A 20,400-nucleotide genomic window follows, 5' to 3' on the forward strand; every position below is an offset into this window, starting at 1 on the left:
GGCAGGTCACACACAGCCGGTCACGGCCTCCTACCCGGCTGTCCATGTCAGCATGAGCAGTCATTGGCGCTCTGGGCAGTTGGCACGTCAGCCTATCAATTCATGGGGGTAGTTTCTTAAGTGAAATTCTAAAGAGTTAAAGGATGAATTTGGACAGTGATGGAATGGATGACATCATCAGTCAAGAATCCTCATTGGATATGGAGGGGAATTATAAAAAGGTAAGGGGGGAGAGCTCTTTTTGTTGATAAACAATTGGACCATTTTTCTAACCGGAAGAAAAAACACCCTTAAGGGGTGGCCAGTTCACACTCAGTGGCCATTGCCACAATAGAGTCAGGAAAACATTTTAAATGCACAGAAGCCAATGCAGGAAGTTAGGAGCCTTCTCTCTGCTTTTCCCAGCCTATATTCATTAATATATTATAGCAGTCACTAAAATACGCATGTTGTTATTCTGAAGTCAGAAAAATTATTCTCCTATGCATTTAATTACTAGGCAGACTTTATATGTAACAGAATTTTTTTTTAACTGTTGACATATATGGACACTTTGCTAATTTCTGGAGTGTTTAACCTATTTTTCTAAGTGTGACTTTTTTAACAATGAAAAATATAAAGTTTTGAGTTTTTAAAAATTGATACAGTATCTATTATTCCTTTGCTTGCCTTTTTTTTTTTTTTTTGAAAGTCAGTAAATATATTTTGAGAATGTTTTACATGATAATGTTCTGGGAATACAGGCCCAAGTAAAAATAGCTTTAGTTATATGGGTGAGGTCATGAAATCAAACTACAAGTATAGGCTTGTCTGTCCACAAAAGGCTAAACACACAGTGTCCTTCCCCCTCATTTGCCATAAGTCAAGTGTAGTTCACAGCACAGTGTACTATGAAGAGCAGGAGTCCTTCCTTCCACGGTGAAATGAAGATATCTTCCCTTCAAAGGCAAATCTTAGTTCATTTAGCCTAATAGAACAGTACAACTTGCTGCTAAATTTTTAATTTGATCAAATACATCATTAACTCTTTTTTTCCCCAGAGTGAAGTATGGAAAGAAGCTTCTATCATGGTAGATCCTTAAGTATAGTCGTGTAAAATATGGCAGTTTAGATCTTATGTGTATATAACTTAACTGTGTGTGAGCGTGGGGGCTATTTCAAGTATATGCGTTATTTCTGAGGGCAGTTCACAAGGGCCTATGCTCTTTCTCCAGAAACTGAGACTTTAATATGTAAGAGGGGCGATTTCTTTTGTCCATGCCAGCTCTGGCATGTCTCCTTCCTTTCTCTAATAAACTCTGTTTGAAAACTTAAAAAATATATATGTAAGAGGGATTTCAATGGTCTACCATGTCGCCCTGTGCATTTTTCCTCCCCTTGTGGCCCCCAAGAAGGGAAGAGAGGGTCCAAGGTGATGAGCTCCCCGAGTCCTGAAAACTTACCACTTCTCAGCTGTCTACTCCTGCCGGAAGCAACATACAAAAGACACTTGGGACACTGCCGTGGGAGTTGGGTTGCTTATCCAGCCCTGTACAAGTATCGCCTTCTCAGACCTCCTCTATCTGCATTGCCAGAGCACTGGTCACGGTTTCCTTTGTCAGACCATTTCATGGATAGAAAAGTGTAGGTCAGTTTGCACTCAGGAAAAAACGAAAGACATACCATTGCTAATGCCATGACAATAAAGTCATGACCAGTCGCATTATCCTACTTAGCAGTGGAGACAGAACCCAGCTGCCCAGAATGAGCGATGATACGCCGGCCACCTGAGACAGGGCTAAGTACAGCTACAGACATGAAGGACTCAAGGAGCTTTGAGACATCAACAACAAGACAGAGTTGCATTGTGTAACCCATTATCTACCAAGGCAGTAGGAGGCCGCCTGTGACTCCAGGAGAAACAGTATCTGATAGATTAGTACCAAAAAAAAAAAAAAAAGTGAAATTTCTAAATGTGTGGAATGCCCAGAGATCCTAACATTGTGTTCTGAACTCTAAACATGAGAGGTGTTCTCTTGTCATTTTTACACACCTTTCTCAGGCAGCATGCTTTCAAATTTATGTATATCTTGATTACTATGAAGACTTTATTATGCTTTTTAAAAATCTACTTTTACTAAGAGCTTCTAGTGAAACAGGGCAACATATGTGTTTTTTTTTAAATATAAAGAATAGGAGGACAGTTAACTACTATAAAAATCCCTTTCCTTAATTAGAATTTTCCTTTTCTAATGTTTTTGCTGTTTGGTTGGCTAAGTAGAAAATTAAATTAGATGCCATAAAGCGGTGCTGTGCAGCCTTTTTTGACCTTGCATCCATCAGCAAAATGTTTTTTAGTTCATGCTCCTAATATATATATTTTTTATTCAGAAATTACACCCATTTACCACTGCAAAAATATGTGTATGTATAAAACATATACAGAAATAGATATTTTAAAGAATAAAATGTTTAAAATAGATAAGTAAAAATAAAAAGTCCTACTATTTCTTTTTTCTTCTCTGTGGTACACTCACCAAACTTTAAGGTCAGTTATCAAGAATAGTTAAAAAATCAGTAGACCCTTGGCTGGGTCCCCTAGAAATCCCCAAACCAGTTGCACTAATAAATACCACACGTGGATAGGGATTATTTTACAGGGTTGTTTTAAAGTCAGACAAACAGCCTTCAGGGGGAAAGGTCACTTTCTGATGACTAAAATTAGATTCCACCAAGGCAGGGGAAGGAAAAGATTATGCATCTGTTCTTTTCCTTGGGGAAGGCCATGATTGTAAGAAGGATGTTTCATTAAAGACCTCTGGTTTATGTAATAATAATAGTAAAACTGTACTCAACGGAAAACAGATCTCAGTGTTTAAGACGAAGAGTGCAGACCTTGGCTGGGCCGAGGTGTGTGTGTTCAGCTTTGATTTCTCTGCTGTGCCCTGAGCAACTTCTGCTCCTTGGTAAAGAACCATTGAGCTGCCTGTTTTGGGGAACTAACAAGTCCTGATTCATTTCACCAGCATTTACCAAGAGCCCTCTTGAGATTCTGACAGTGTACAGTGCCAGGATCCCAAAAGAAAGACTGAGGTCCCCCCCTACCCCTGCCCGCTCCCAAAAGCTTACAATCCAGATGGACACCGGAATCACAGAAGGGAGACTGAGCTTTCCCCCTAAGTGCTTACAGTCCAAATGGGTGCCAGGATCCCAAGAAAGGAGATTGAGCTTCTCCTTCAGGAGCTTACAGTCCAGATGGGTGCCAGGATCCCAGAAGAGAGACTGAGCTCCCCTCCTTCCCAGGAGCTTACAGTCCAGATGAGTGCCAGAATCCCAAAAGGGAGACTGAGCTTCCTGTCTCAGGAGCTTACAGTCCAGATGGGCACCAGCTTCCCAGAAGGGAGATTGAGCTCCCCGTCACCAAGAGCTTGCAGTCCAGATAGGCGCCAGGATCCCAGAAGGGAGACTGATCTCCCCCTCAGGAGCTTACAGTCCAGATGTGCTCCAGGATCCCAGAAGGGATACTGGACTCCCCCTCAAGGAGCTTACAATCCAGATGGGCACCAGCTTCTCAGAAGGGAATCTGAGCTCCCCACCAGGAACTTACAGTCCTGATTGACACCAAGATCCCAGAAGGGAGACTGAGCTCCCCCCAGGAGCTTACAGTCCAGATGGGCGCCAGGATTACAGGAGGGAGATTGATCTTCCCCCTACCCACCAAGAGTTCAGGAGTTCACAGTCTAGACAGAAGGGGCATATACAAGCTACCTGGAATGGCTGCTGTCTGGAAGAGTGTTTACATAGCCAGTATATGCTCTCTTTGGGTGGGTTAAGATTCAGATGACACTATTGGAGAGAAATAAGAGGAGAGCAAGAAAATTTAATATAGGAAATGGCAGAAACCTGGCTCCAATTTTGTCCCCGAGCAGAAAAAGCACAGGGAAGCTGGTTTTGCCTTCTGTCCCAGGCTCCCTGCACAGAGTCAGGAAGAGGAGTCACAGGCGACTTGTGGCCAGGGGCCTCACTGTGTTCCTCAGGGGGCCATTTCCAGTGTTGTGCATCCAATTATGGTGAAAGATAGGGAGGACCCTGTGAAAAATTAAAAGGCTGGAAGGAACAATATTTAAAGTGAAGCCACAGCTGCGCCTCATGTTTTTTTAAAAAGGTGAATGGAGATAAACTGCAATAAACAGGAACACAGAATGCCAGCTGCCATTCCAGACAGACACTCTGCCCTCCTCCACAAAATCACTGGGAAAAGCAGCCATCAACCTCCACTTACCTGCACGTCTTCCTGTCTTCGAGAGCAGAGTATGCCTGCAGGGCCATATCCAGTGACCGAAGCCTGTGGAAACTCCCTTGACCACCTGGGGAAACTCCCTTCCACCTTCCAGAAAGAGAGGAATGGGCCTGGGTGGTCTTAGATGTCATCAGTGTGAAGGCTTCTGGCTCCTAGTCAGGCTCCTTACCATCATGTCATCCATTGGCACATCTTGGTCAACCATCTGTGGTCAGGGAACAGGTTGTTTCAGGTAACTAGATTTTCAGTTAAGTGCCAGGTATGTTAAATTTATTCTTGTTCATACACACACACCTTTCCTTGTCACGGTCGTCTTCCTCAGGCTCTGCCTTGTCTACTCTTCCCTCTTCTCACCAGTTTCCTTAGGCTTCTAGTACTTTCTCATATATTTAATTTATATGATGGATTATATATATGGTGGATTATATATAACAAATCCATATATTTATACATGGATTTTATATATTATAATATATATACAGATTTTTAAAAATTGAGGTATAATCCACATACATAAAATTTACAACTCTAAAACATAAACTTTGATGGTTTTTAGTATCTTCATAAGGTTATACAAACCATCCTCTAATTCCAGGACATTTTGCAGTCCCCAAAAGAAACCCTGTCCCCATCAGCAGTGGCTCCTGAATGCTTCCTTCTCTTAGCCTCTGACAACCGCTGATTTACTTTCTAGTCTTTATAGATTTGCCTGTTCCAGATATTTCTGGGTTTTTTTTCCCCTCCCTTTCTCCACTCACCCTTTCCTTTGAATATTAACAACAGCTGCCACTTAATTAGTTTTCTCTCTACCAGGCACTGTGCTGAGTACTTTCTAGATAATATTTCATTTGACCAGCAAAACAACCTAAAAAATAGGTCTTTTCTTTTCTTTTCTTTTCTTTTCAAAAGAAGAAGCTGGGCTGGGCATGGTGGCTCATGGCATGTATTCCCAGCACACTGGGAGGCTGAAGCAAAAGGATTGCCTCAGCCCAAGTGTCAAGACCAGTCTGGGCAACTTGACAAGACCTCATCTCTACACTAAATACATAAATTAGTGGGCATGGTGGTGTGTGCCTGTATTCTCAGCTACTCAGGAGACTGAGGCAGAAGGAACGCCTGAACCCAGCAGATCAAGGCTGCGGTGGCTGTGAGTGTGTCACTGCACCCCAGCCTGGGTGACAGAGTAGGACTCCGACTCAAAAAAAAAAAAGAAGAAGAAACTGGAGCCAAGTGTGGTGACTCATGCCTATAATCCCAGCACTTTGGGAGGTGGAGGTGAGAAGATTGCCTGAGCCCATGGGTTAGAGATCAGCCCAGGCAACAAAGCGAGACCTCGTCTATACAATAAATTTAAAAATTAGCTGTCATAGCTGTGCACTCCTATAGTTCCAGTTACTAGGAAGGCTGAAATTGAAGGATCGCCTGAGCCCAGCAAGTCGAGGCTGTGGTGGCCATGAGCTTGCCACCACACCCCAGCATAGGCGACAGAGACTCCAACTCAGAAAAAAAGAAGAAAAAACTAGGGCTCCGTGACTTGCAGTAATGGCAGAGTCAGTATGTCCACTGGGGTCTCCTCAACTCCAAATCCCTACCTCCACCTCCTTTCTGGTCATGATTCCGTGTCCAGCTCCCCTAGACTCTGTCCATCCTGACATGGGAGGAAGTTGAGGACACAGCTTCCTGGCAGTTGACCAAGACTAGGCTATTTCATAACCATGCAGTAAGTGTCAGGAACTGTCCTGACAGTGATACTGAATGGCTGTGATTGGCTTCCAGGCTTCTGAAATGGCACCTGTTAAAAATAGAGTCATTGGAGAACACTGCCCTGTGTTACCCTGCGGTGTCTGCAAGCAATCATTTGGGAACTGGAGTGAGCACAGACTGATTCCCAGCAGTTCGTGTTTGGGATGTGCTGCTCTCAAGAGGAGGAAGATGGTTTAGTTTTCCACTGTGTCCCCTGAGGAGTGGAAGTTGAAACACATCCACTGTGGTAGTCAGCTCTGCACACTAAACCTTGGACTCCTCCTTCAGCAAGATTCCCATTCCAAGTAACCGGTGAACTTTAACCCTAGGTGTCTGTTAAATACCTTTGCTCCGACCCTTAACAGAACGTTTGAGTGTTGGGGATACTTCTTTCTGCCTGCTTCTGTTGTATCCCTTTCCTGTAGTATGAGAAGAAGGAATGCATCAACACCAGGCAAAGCCATCCTCATAGACAGACTAATTGCAAACAAACATCTGCATTTTCTGGACTGGCATCACAGCACTTTTATTTTTATTTATTTTTTAAATCTGTTTTGAGGAGGGGTCTCATTCTGTCACCCAGACTGGAGTGCAATGGCAGTCACAGTTCACTGCAGCCTCAAACTCCTGGGTTTAAGCAATCCTCCCACTTCAACCTCCCAAGTAGCTAGACTAGACACAAGCCACCACACCTGGCTAATTTTGGTTTTATTTTTGTAGAGAAGAGGTCTCACTATGTTACCTAGTCTTGTCTTGAACTCCTGGACTTAAGCAATTTTCCCTCCTCTGCCTCCCAAAGTGTTGACATAACAGATATGAGCATGTCCAGCCTCCCAGCACTTTTGATGTGAGTCAATTCTCAAGCACAACAGGTGTCAGAAGGCCCTAGGTCCCAGAGTCCTTCTCTTGGGTGCCCATCCTAGACTTTAGGAACCTAGACCCAGCTCTCTCATGAGTACTGGTCCTAAGCTAGCAGCATGCAAAGGCGTCACCATTGCCCAGCAACCCAGGATAACACCTATCCAAAGACACTTGTTTAGGCAGATTGGTGCAAGGATAACCGATTAAGACATTTCACCACCAGTTCAGGAAGACTGTATTTGACGGCTCTTGACAGCTCATCATGACCTTTCTAGAATACTTAGTGTGTCTGAAATGGAAAACATCAGAAATACAAAATGAAAGAAAGTATCCAGACTTAATTTCCATTCAGTGGCATGATAAAAAGATACTATGTTATTCAACTTACATTTCTATTAATAATTTAACTTCCCAGGGGGTTAAATAAGATGCAGGAACTTGAAGTAACCTGCATGGTACAAGTATTTATGCACTTGACATTCAAAAGCATGCCATTTATTTTCTCATGGAATGCTCTTTTTATATTTTGATCTTGTAACAAACCCATGGTTTGTCTCAGTTGGATTTCCTTTTTCTAGTTGGGGTCTCACTCTGTCGCCCAGGCTGGAATGCAGTGGCATGGTCATAGCTTACTGCAGCCTCAACCTCCTACCTCCTAGGCTCAAGCATTCCTTCTGCCTCAGCCTCCAGAGTAACTGGGACTACAGAAATATGCCACCATGCCCGGCTAATTTTTTTTAATTTTGTGGAGATGAGGCCTTACTATGTAGTTGCCTAGGCTGGTTTTGAACTCCTGGGATCAAGTAGTCCTCCTGCCTCTGCCTCCCAAAGTACTGGGATCACAGGCATGAGCCTCTGTGCCTGGCCTAATGAAATGCATCTGATGACCAAAGGAGTACTTCTGGTTTGTAATGTTGAAAAACCTCAGTCTCCCCCACTCCAGAGAGCTGCCTGTAATGCTAGAATAAAGCTCTCACATGCTGGGGAGAACAGCAGGAGTGACTGGCCCTCTCCTGAAGGAAGAGTGCTTTTCCTCAGGGAGCCACAGAGTCCCAGCAGCATTCCCTGGTGCCGCTCCTGGCGACTGTACCAGCTATCATGAGGCACTGAATCAAGGGAAGCATTAATTGCTTCAAAACACGCGTCCCTACAAGGTCTTAGCAGAGACCAGGCCGCTCCAGATGAGATCCACCTGGCTACAGCGTCTGGACCTGCCGTATGGAGCAGACGTGTGCTAGGTTAGAGGAGACCCAGCTCTGCATTTCCTCTGGCTGTGTGATTGCTTGAAGCTGCAGTTCTCAAAGTGCCGAGCCTGTGGCATGGCAACATCTGGGAGCTTGTTAGAAATGCGCATCCTCAGCTCCACCTGAGAGCTTCTGAAATAGAAAAAGTCTGTTTTCACAAACCTTCCAGGTGATTCTCATGAACAATCAAGTGTGAGAACTACAGGCTTAAAGAAATGTGTGGCAGTGGCTAGGTGTGGTTGCTCACGCCTGTAATCCCAGCACTTTGGGAGGTGGAGGTAAGAGGATTGCTTGAGTCTAGGGGTTCAAGACCAGCCTGGGCAACGTGGCGAGACCTCGTCTCTACGATAAATCAAAAAAAAATTAGCCAGCGTGGTGGCGCGCCCAAAGTCTCAGCTATTTTGGAGGCTAAGGCAGAAGGATCACCTGAGCCCAGCAGGTTGAGGCTGTGGTTGCCATGAACATGCTACTGCATTCCAGTCTGGATAACAATGAGACTTTGACTCAAAAAATTCAAAAAACGAAAAATATGTGAGAGAGGGTCTGTGTGTGTGTGTGTGTGTGTGTGTTCCCACCTGTGCAATTCTCTACTTGACAGGCCAGTGTCCCAACAGCCCCTGGTATCCTGAATTCCCTTCTGGCCCTGGGGACTCGTGTATTCATCTGCTTCTGGGATGATACAGCCCACAATCCTTAGGAAGATTTTTCTCAGTGGCACATTGTTTTCCTTTTTACCATTGGTGGAAAGTGTTTGCTTCATTGCTTGAACAAGCATTTCTTGAAGCTTGTGTGTAACACACCAATGTAGAAGATAGAGAAAGAATAGTTACGGCCTGTGAGGCTTCTTCACCGTAGAGGGGTCCTCAAGTGAAACCTCTGACCCCTTGCAATTCCTGGGGCTTATTAGAAATGTAGTCAGCTGGGCACCATGGCCCATGCCTGTAATCCTAGGCATGGGAGGCTGAGGTGGGAGGTCACTGAGCCAGGAGTTCAAGACCAGCCTGGGCAACATAGTATGACTCCCCCTGCCTCTAGAAAAAAAGAAATAGCAGGGCATGGTGGTGCCACCTGTAATCCAGCTGCTCAGAATGCTGAGGTGGGAGGAACACTGGAGCCCAGGAGCTTGAGGCTGCAGTGAGCTGTGGTGGTGCCCCTAAACTTCTACCCAGGCAAAAGAGTGGAACCCTGTCAGGAAGGGAGGAAGAAAGGAAGGGAGGGAGGGACGAACAGACTCAGGCCTACCTGTGAATCAGAATCTGTATTTTAACCCAATCCTCAGGTGAGTCTTCAGACCCTGAAGTCTGAGAAGCTCTGAACTAAGTAACAGTTTAGCAGTGCAGAAAAGAGGGTGCTAAAAGCAGTAACGAAGGCCTACTACTGAGTTTAGTACTGAGACAGCAAGCATATAGACAAGTACATCCAACAATAAAAAGTCGATTTCAGTTTCCATGGTGAACAGGTAGAAGGAAGAAACAGATGCATCTGGGAGGAGGGGGCGCTCAATCAAGGGAAGAAATGGAAGACAGAGTGTTGGGAGAAACATTTTTCGCCCTCCTCCCTCCCCCCAGGATTCCTGTGCAGGCCTGGCCCATTCCTGGCTCCAATTCTTACGTCTGCCTTCATTTCAGCAGCCCCTCAGCAGCCACCTCTGTGCCACTCTCACCAACATTCCCTGATTCTCTGGGTCAAGCTTCTGTAAAACCTATCCATCTTCTGGGGAGGTTCAGAAAGTTCTTCTCCTGGGTCTGAAAGGCCCTTCCCGCTGTGTGGGTTTCGTCATCTGCGCAGGAGTCAAAAGGAAGCAGCTGTTTGTAGTGTCCTAAGCACAGATGGCTTCAGGTTTGCTGGAGGATGTTATTTCCTGAAGTGTGTTCCTGAGATCCCTAGAGGCCCCACTGATGCCCCTGCAAAAATACAGTTTGTCAGCTCCATAAAGTTGGGGAATGGAGAAAATAACCCAGTTCTCCATTTGCAAATAGATGTGCAGATCAGCATGTTCCAGGCTAGGTGGCCCCTGCTTCTGAGACCCCAGGATGGTGGGCTGGGCCAGAGGCTGGAAGGTAGAGCCAGGGGAGGCGATGCCAGAGTGATGTCGGTGTGCCCATGCTGTATCCTGAAAGGAAGGATAGAAAGGACATGGGAATGTATTAGATTTGGAGATAGATGAGACCTACCCAAGCAGAACATTTTGATTTTTATTTCATTACTAAACACCCCTCTTTGTCCTTGTCAAGTGCTGGGCATTGCAGTAAGACATGGCTCCACATGGGGAAAGGCCTCGCCTTGGTGTTCAGAGTCTACAAGCGCTTAGTGGTCTGTGTTCTGAGATCGTGGCGCGCGTGGTGCCCTCAAAAGTCATTGTGAGCCTTATCTGTTCAGACACAGGAGGTAGCAGTAGGGAATTTGATGACAGGCAGGAAAAAACCTTCCTGGAGCTGAATAATGGTGAGTGTATGAGCATGTTGTTCCTCTCATCTTGGTCCTGAATTGCTTTTCTACTTCCTAGTGGAGTCCTATTCTTCAGTTGCTCTCTGCTTTTTGCCAGCAAGATCCATTTTAGATGTTTGACTTGGGTTTTTTTGAGAATATTTGCCAAGACTGTTTTAGCCGTGGATGTGTTGCTGGTTGCCACAGGTGCAGCCAAACAGTGTCCTTTGGGGTCAACCTTCTCCTGTTCCTGCATAGCTCTTTCTCTCCCTGGAGCATCTTTGGGTTTGGGGCAAGGGAGTTGGAAGACATAATTGTCCTGCAGGTTACTTCTTTAAAGAGTTAATTCCCTAAAGAAGCCTTTGAAACCCACGTATTTTACACTTGTGGGCAGCTGAGAGGAAGTTAGGTTCTAATTGTTGGATATGAAGACTGAGCAGTGGTGACAAGGACAGTTCCCTGATTAGAAGATATTTATGCTGTAAATTCTTGTGGTTCTGATTAGTTCATGGCATGTATGCTTAGCAGTCAAGTGTTTTCTCCTTTTCTGAGGAAACATCACATCCATCTCAAAGAAGTAGACCCATAACTCCTCAAGTGTCACATTTTATCCCCAGCGTTGTGTCCATCATAATTATTCACTTGGGTACCTTGCTTTTCAGTATGGAAGAGGGATGTGGAAAAGCAGAAAGATCTGGATTAGAAAGCATAGGCTTGAGTCTTGTCTCCTCTGCCCAACAGTATGGCAACCATTCCTCTCCTTCAGTTTCTCACCTTCAAAGCAGAAATTGTTGGAGTATTAATCATAATGCTACCAGGTATTGCAGACTTCCATAACCCCGGATCAGGTGCAACTGCTAAGTAATTAGCCTAACTTCTCTGGTTGTATCCACCAGTGAGGTCCTTTACCTCTGACATGGGAGGGACTTTTCAAGCACATAAGCCATCAAAAACTTGACAGGAAAAGCAAGCTATTGACTTATGTGCATAACACTTGAGGTTAAAACTCAAAAGGACAAATACTCTTAATATAAGATGTTTAAAACTCTCAGACCTGTGTAGAAAAATCAGCAAAGCTAGGAATAAGTAATTCAGAGAAAAGAAAGTACAGTAACTAAAAACATTTAAATATTTGCCCTCACTGATAATCAAATACATTAAATAATCCCACTTTTTGCCTATCAAAGTTGTTGTTGGGTTTTTTGTTTGTTTGTTTGTTTTTGTTTTGTTTTTTGAGATAGGGTTTCACTCTGTCACCCAGGGTAGAGTACAGTGGCACCATCACAGCTTACAGTAGGCTCAGCCTCCTGGGCTTAAGTGATTCTCCTGCCTCAGCTTCCCAAGTACCTAGAATTACAGGTGTACACAACCACACCTGACTACTTTTTCTATTTTTTGTAGAGACAAGGTCTCGCTATGTTGCTCAGGCTAGTCTCGAACTCCTGGACTCAAGTGATTCTCCCACCTTGGCCTCCAAGGGCTGGGATTAAAGGTGTAAGCCACCATACCTAACCATAGTTTTTAAAACCTTTTTATCCTTTTTTTTTTTTAGTGAAAATGCTCAGTGTTAGTCAGGATATAGTGGAAGCTGCACCCTTGTAATTGCCGGTGGGCATGTGAATTGGAACAGCTTTTCTCTAGAGCAATGTGACAGAATGTGTCAGGAGCCTCAACGAATGTTCACACTCAGCTGATCTGGTAATTCCACTTCCAGGAACTTATCCCGAGGAAATAATCAGACATGTGGGCAGAGCTTTATGCAAAGATGCTAACTTCTGTGTTGTTTTTAATTTGACACAACCCAAATGGCTAACCATAGAGGGTAACTCCATAGGAGTTAGACGACCATTAAAAATCATGTTTTTATTCCTTTCCAACTGCTTCAGAGAAAAAAAGTATGTTTTTAAAAATAGTGCTTAAAAGCAGCACTATTAGTCTTTAAAAAGACTAGGAAGTGATACAAAAGAAATTCTCAAAATATAGTAAACAATATGATCTTAGCTTTACAAAAAGGAAAAAAAATGCACACATAGAGGAAAAAAAAAAAAAACTGGGAGGAAATATACCAGAATGTTAACAGTGATCTCTCTCTAAGTGACGGGATTATGGGTAATGTCTGTATTATTTATACTTGTCTTGATTTGTTCAGTGGTGTTCAGAGAAAGAGAAGGGATAAGAGAGTATATTCTAAAACTGCCCTCTTTAAACTATGAATGAAGCATCCAGGTGTAAAGAACTGTAATTAATGTAAGTAGAAATATTTTTAAGGACTCCCTTAAAATTTGTAGCTCTGGTTTACCAAGTAAATCAGGAAAGATAGACAAGAAATCAAGGATGTATTCACACCTGAGATAGGTATTTGCTTTAAATAAAGCCTCTTTTAGACCTCAGCATGTCGTTGAACATTAATCATGAACACTTCTATTGTTTTCTACTGATTGTATATTTGGATACTTAGTTCCACTCAACTTTTCTGACTCTTGGGAACATGGGGTGAGAAACTCCTTTGCCTATTACATGGATTGAGAAATAGATTCACTGACTACTCAAGATCTTCTGGGAAGATATTGGAATTTTGAAATGAATTTGTTTTAAAGAAAGATATCAAGTAATGTGATTCTGTTTTGGCTGGACCCTCACAGGTGTCAGTCTTGCATGTTTGGAGGGGTGGTTTGCTTTACTCAAGGTTCCCAGCTGTGGTATTATGCTATATAAGTCAGACACATCTAGCCCACGGCCCATAGGTCACATTTGGTCCAGGACAGCTAGGAATGCAGACCCACAAAATCTTTTAACATCATGTGTCTTTTAGTATTTATTTTCTTTGTGACCCCATGTGTAGCTCCATTTTTGAAGTTCATAATCATGCCTTATTCATGACATCACTTTTTGGCAGCACATACATTTGTGAGCAGCTGTTTTCAATTATGAAGCACAGGAAGGGCAAAATTTGAACACACATTTCTGACAAGCACCTTGAGAACTTGCAGCCACTTCCATCAAACCATATTAGTTTTAAAAAAACAAGGTCAAATTTCCCATTAGTTTTATATTATCATTTTTCTAAACTTTAAAATAAATATTTTTAAAGAAGTCTTATTATGTATATACACTAACTATATTATATAATTTATGTGCAACCCAAAACAATTCCTCTTTACTCACTGTAGCCCAGGGAAGCCAAAAGGTCGGACACCCCTGCTATAGTTAATGGTTTTGGTCCACAATTCCTAACTTATAACACCTATAGCCCTTGTTACAATCTTTCATTATAATGTTGGGTGTGTCAGGCCTCAGAAAGGCAATCTTGGGCACTGAGCCCTCACCTGGATAGGTAATGGTGGAACTGAGTTAAAGGACATGTGATACACAGCTGGTGTCTGCTACTTGGTGTGTGAAGAACCCCCACTCCTTTGTCACAAATGTCTTCTTCCGTGTTGATGATGGTTGTGGTGTGATAGCAGAGAGAAAAACACAGCCCAGTAAAAACATGAAATCTGTGTTACATCTGTAAAACAATCTGTATAAAAGTAGTGTGGCTGTAACACACACACACACACACACACACACACAAACACACAAGCTCCAAGCAAAATGGAGGACTATCTATATAGACAGAGGTAATCACTAAGTGTGAAAGGAGAAAGAATCCTTGTGGTGTCCAAGGATTACAAAGTGTGAGAGAAAAGAGCTGAGCATAATGGTGTACACCTGTAATCCCAGCACTCTGGGAGACCAAGGCAGGAGGATCACTTGAGGCCAGGAGTTTGAGACCAGCCTGGGCAACATAGCAAGACCTGCTCTCTACAAAAAAAAATTAGCAGGGCAAGGTGATACATATCTGTAGTCCCAACTACTGGGGAGGCTGAGGCAGCTGGATTGCCTCAGCCCTCCAGCCTCGGTGACAGAGTGAGACCCTGACTCAAAAACTAACAAACAAACAAAAAAGTGTGAAAGAAAAGGAGAGTCATGATAAGCTTTCTTTGAACTAAAAGCAAACCTACTGAAACTAAATACCTGCTAGAGCCTAGGGCATTCCATGCAACCTGTTGAAACTGGAATGCATGGACCACTGTCTTGGCCATACCTCACTGTGATTTTACTCTCTGGTGTCCAGTAGTGTCTACTAGCCACCTGTGACTATTGAGCTCTTGAAAGGAGGCTGGTGTGACTGAGAAACTGAATTTTTAATATTAAGTAACTAATGTTTACATTGAATGCCAGTAGCCACATATGACTAGTTACTACTGTGTTAGATGGTACAACCTTCACCTATTGTATACTGTCCTTCACTTGGAGATGGACTTAAGTCCTTTTAAGCCCCTCTTCCAACAAATTGGGCATTTCATCATTCTGACGTGGTAATGACAGATGTGGCTCTGGAACCTCCTACCGGGAGAGTCGAGGCCCCTCCAAGCCCTCGGTACCCATATTCAGTCGCGTGACCTGGGTTTTGTCATATAATTTGCTCAGTGTATTCTTCAACCTCCTGCTCAGAGTGGACAATGGTGCTTCTCATAGCCTACCTCATCTCACAAGTCAGAAAACCACAGTCTCAACCTCAGCCCAGGGTTTGGGACTCATCATGTGTAGCTTTTTGTGTTTGTTTTATTTTTTGTAGCCGTTTCTTTTTAACTAAGGAAATCATTTCTAATTTTCTCCCCTGTCGTTTAAAGGGTTTAAAAATTCAGCATGGTGAGTTTTTATGGGGCATTTAATGGGAAGCCAAGGGTTGTAAACATATCCAAATGATCACAGTAGTGTCGTTTACCAAATCCTTTTTCTATATGCACACTGACCTGACTTCCTCCAAAATGTGAAACAGACGGGCCCAATTAGAGCTCTCCAGTGATTCCAGACATGATTTTCAGAGTTTCTCACATTCCAAACCTGGTGAGATGAGGCCGACTCTTGAACAGAAAGAACAGTCCCCAACGAGATGTAGACCCCATGGAAGCAGGTGCTGTGTCTGGCATCATGAGGTGACATCTGCCAGCTCCCAGAGGCCCAGTGCATGCTGGTCAAGTGAGATAATATTTTTGCCTAGAGCAAGTGGGTTGGCTAAAGGCACATGTAAGGGAAAGAGAAGATGACATCAGGGAAGGGCCACATTTGGGATCAGAGAGATTTGATTTAGGAGAAAGTGCTTGCCCTTCACAACTATACAAGGAGGGAGACCCCAAAAAACCTGGAATTATCTTTTGGAGGGTTGGGCCACTTGTACTACAGGCTTCTCCCTCTAGGTGAGTGTTCTAGGAACTCATTGGTGTCAGTGTACCAACGAGGGTTGTTGTGAGAGACGATTTGCAGAAGATTCCAAGTTGTGGCAAACAGGTGACTAGTTCTTTCACCATAACAACACACCTGCCCACACCGTGCTGAATGTTCAGTAGTTTTTGACCAAAAACAGCTTGACCCCATGCCTCACCCTCCCTATTCACCCCCATCTTATGCTGAGAGACCTTTTGTTTGTTTGTTTCCGGCTGAAAAAAGTCCTCAAATGGAATGTTTGCCCATGTGGAAGAGGTGAAACCAAAAACAGCAGAAGCACTTAAAAGGCAGAAGCCCTTTTAAGGCATCCAAATTGACGAGTTCAAAAAATGTTTTGAGCAGTGGAAAAACTACCTTGATAGGTGTATTACATCAAACGGAGAGTACTTTGAAGGTGACTGAAGTTTAAACATGTAAGAATAAATACACAATTTTTTTGTAAATAAATCCCGGTTTGGGGTGGGTCCCCCCTTGTACTCTGTTGTATCTAGCAAGTAAGAAGAAAGATTACAGCGCCAAATAAACTAGTTCTAATCTGGTGAAGATCTCTGAACACCACATTGGTGAAGACCTAGACTAGTCACCATAAAGGGCTCTGAAGAATTAAAGTTAGAACCAGAAGAAACTGGCTTAATTTCAGTTTTAATAATTCAAATGCTCTTGTGCTGTGGTCTGCTTGTTTATTTTCCATCTAATGTTACAGTTCTAAGCAACTTAGCAAGTTAGGCTGCCTGTGGTTGTGATCTATCTGCCCACTTATTGGCATTTTTTTTTTTCTTGAAATTTTAGGCACAGAAAAATGAGAGAGAGTCTATCAGACAGAAGTTGGCACTTGGAAGCTTCTTTGATGATGGCCCAGGAATTTATACCAGCTGTAGCAAAAGTGGGAAACCAAGCCTTTCCTCCCGGTGAGTGTCCTTTTGAGTTGATTTTCTGATACACACCTAATGGATTTTTTCACCTGACTATATGTCTAGTAAAAAGTAGTCTTTAAATCCTTGAGTAGTTTTCTTCCCCCATATTACTGTCATCTTTATTTGGGTTTCAGACAGACCCTTCCCCAACTGTCTGTTGGTTTATTTGTTGTTATGTTGTTATTGTTGGCCAATTGCTCAGCTATGTGAGGTCAGATTTTTATATTTCGTTTTTCTCTGGACACGGTGCTGATTTTGCACACACTGATTGGGGAATCAAGCCACACTTCTAAGAAGCTGACTGATGATTAGAGACATGTGGCAGACGACCAGATTTCCCATTAAGCAGTCCCAAAGCACCCAGAATCACCCCCCTGATACATTTGCTTGCGATAAATACTGGTAACTGAGAAATACAATTCCCGCTTTGATCATTCAATGTTTATTACAGTTCTTAACCTGCCCTTCAGTTGGCTTTTCTTTCATCTTAATTTATTTCAGGATATCGTCACCCTTTATGATAATTTATTTCAGGATATTATTAATTATATGCATAGTTTCTAGTTCCAAATAAAATATATTTAAATTATAATTTTTACCTAGAAAACAGGACTGTGGACTAGATCTTCTCAAACCTTGAAGTACTTAGGAATCTCCTAGAGAATTTGTTAAAGTGATAATTCTGAGTCAGTAAGTCCAGGTGGGGCTCAAGATTCTACATTTCGAAAATGCTCCCAGCTGTGATATTTATGCTACCATTCCGTGGGCTACTTTGATTATTGGCGATATAGACAGTCTACAAAATTAGCTATTACAAATACAGGTATTCCAAGTGGTAACAGACATAGAACAGTGTTTTAATGAAGATGGTAGTAATTGACCCATCAGCATTCTCTTGATCCCCATCACCACCCAAATGTCCACTTCTTCTCAGTTTCTCAGTCTTCCTTTGGGCAAATATGAGAGGGAACCCAAAAACCAGGAATACATTTGTAAAAAAAAATTGTATATTTATTCTTACATGTTTAAACTTCATTCACCTTCAAAATATTCTCTATTTGATGTAATACGCTTATTAAGAAACTTTTCCACTTCCCCAAAAAGTTTTTGAACTCGTCAGTTTTGATGCCTTTTAGTGCTTCTGACTTTTTTGTTTTACCTCTTCCACATCAGTAAAAGGCTCCCCTTTGAGGATTTTTTTCATGGGGGGGGGGGGAAACGACAAAAAAAAACAAAAATTGCTTGGGGCCAGATTGGATGAATAGGGTGGGTGGGGCACTGGGGTCATGCTGTTTTTGGTCAAAAACTACTGAACACTCAGCATGGTGTGGGCAGGTGCCGCACATTGTTTGTATAAGCCACCCATCATGAAATGGACAAACGCATTAAAAGAATCTCCAAATAAAATTCACTGAAGCCAAACACAGCCTCTCACAACAATGCTAACTGGTACACTAATACCAGTGGATACCCAGAACACTTAACCTAGTGGGGGAAGCCTGTACTGCAAGGGGCCCAATCTCCAAAAAATCATTCTGGGGGTTTTTTGGGGCCCACCCTTCTATACCCTGTTAAAATACTGAATATATTTACCATGCGAAGCCAGGTGATGAAGACAAATGATACTATTCATGCATCCATTCAACAATCAGATTTCTATTTTGTCTCTGCTTTGTGTGAGGCTTGGAACTGAGCATTTTAATATCTGTCTAAATCTATTCCATCTGGTTTTCATTCAGCCTTGTTGCTGATTCGTCTAAGTCAGCAAAAATCAGAAAGCAGATACAGGCTCACGTGTGCACCTATTTGTGAAGCACCTGTAGGCAGGTCTGTACATCAAGACAAGAGTCCCAGTCTGGCCATGCGGTGTTAGAGCATCTCTTCTGCACCTGAGTGCCAGCCTCTTCTCATAATATTCCCCTGTGTTCCTACATGTCATCCTGCAGCTGGAGGGTCAGTCCTCCTATTGCCTTGGGAATACCTCTTTCCCCTCCCAGATGGAAGTGGCAGAGAGAGCTCTAGCCTTGAAATCTGGAGACCTGAAGATTAGTCCTAGTTTGTTTCTAACGTTGAGACTTTTAGAATTTACCTAGTTTTACCATGCCTCATTTTTCTAATTTTTGTGAAAGCAGGGACTTAGACCATATAGTCTTATGGATCTCTGCTACTGCTCTCTAATCTTCTCACAGAAAGCCAAAATGTTCTCTTCTAGAAGCCCAGTCTCTCTGTTCGCCAGTGTCATATTCACCTGGCACAAATGGGAGGTTTTGTTTTTAAACCAAAGATATACCAGGGAGACGCCCCCCAAGAAACACGGCATTATTCTTTAGAGGGTGAACCTCTTGTAGTACAGGCTTCCCCTGCCAGGTAAGTGTTCTAGGAACGCATTAGCATCAGTATACTATCTAGCACTGTTGTGAAAGGCTATGTTCGACTTCAGTGAAATTTTTTTAAAGATTATTTTAATGCATTTGCCCATTTCATGATGGGTGATTTACACAAACAACATGCAGCACATGCTCACACCACAATGAGTGTTCAGTACTTTTTGACCAAAAACAGCCTGAACCCCATGCTTCATCCTCCCTATTCACCCCCATCTCACCCCAAGCAACTTTTTTTTGTTTCCCTGGATGAAAAAAAAGTCCTCAAATGAAAGTGTTTTGCCAAAGTGGCAGCTGTGAAAGAAAAAATGGCAGAAGCACTAAAAGGCAACAAAATTGACAAGTTCAAAGATTGTTTTGAGCAATGGAAAAAGCATCTCGATAGGTGCATTGCATAAAATGGAGAGTACTTTGAAGGTGACTGAAGTTTAAACATGTAAGAATAAATACACGATATTTTACAAATGAATTCCATTTTTTTAAATTCCCCCTCATATAGTGTGTGTGTATGTGTATACATTCTTAAGTGTATATATACTATCCTTGTCCCACTCTCCAGAAACAGTAACTTTTAACTCTTTGATTGTTTCTTCTGGTATTTGCCTACATATCTCTATGCCTGTCTTCTTATTTTTTATTTATTTATTTATTTATTTATTTTTATTTTTATTTATTTTTATTTTTTTTTGAGTTGGAGTCTCACTCAGTCGCCCAGACTGGAGTGCAGTGGCCGCTCCCGGCCACCACAGCCTCGACCTGCTGGGCTCCGGCGATCCTTCCACCTCAGCCTTCCGAGTAGCTGGAACTACAGGCGTGTACTACCACACCCGGCTAATTTTTTGATTTATTGTAGAAATGAGGTCTCGCCAAGTTGCCCAGCCGGGTCTTGAACCCGCGGGCTCAGGCAATCCATCACCTCGGCCTCCCAAAGCGCGGGATTACAGGCTGAGCCACCTAGCCCGTCTATTTTTTATTTCAAATAACCATCAGACTACCTGCTATAGAAAAATGGAAATTTGGGTTTTGAGCCTTTGAGGGGGTAAAAGGAAAAGGAGCTCAAGGAAAAAAAAATGGAAATTCAACTGTTTTTTACAGGCCTCCAACAGACATATCTGTATATCCTCCCTCCACACTCTCCTTTTATAATTATTTTACAATTTAGGGCCAAATAGCTGTTTAATGTTTTCATTCTTAAGATCATATATTATTCTCAGTGACCCATATAGTCAACTAGGATTACTAATTGTATTGTTTGTCCTGAAATCAGGATTTCTTCC

General features: G+C 42.8%; 1 protein-coding gene across 3 annotated transcripts in view; it reads left to right on the top strand.

Annotated features, from left to right (window-relative positions):
• Window positions 1-20,400, top strand: part of SCHIP1 (schwannomin interacting protein 1) — a 148,928-nt gene that overhangs the window by 94,947 nt on the left and 33,581 nt on the right. For 2 of the 3 annotated variants that reach the window (XM_021711309.1, XM_008055936.2), the window contains one exon: window positions 16,615-16,733. In XM_021711309.1, coding sequence (XP_021566984.1) covers window positions 16,615-16,733 — 119 coding nt within the window. Of the gene's footprint in view, window positions 1-7; window positions 222-16,614; window positions 16,734-20,400 lie in introns of those variants that run through there. The other variant, XM_008055935.2, reaches the window with a different exon arrangement.

This window comes from Carlito syrichta, unplaced genomic scaffold (genome assembly GCF_000164805.1).
Source record: "Carlito syrichta isolate Samal-C Ts95f unplaced genomic scaffold, Tarsius_syrichta-2.0.1 Scaffold302038, whole genome shotgun sequence".
Taxonomy (NCBI): Eukaryota; Metazoa; Chordata; class Mammalia; order Primates; family Tarsiidae; genus Carlito; species Carlito syrichta.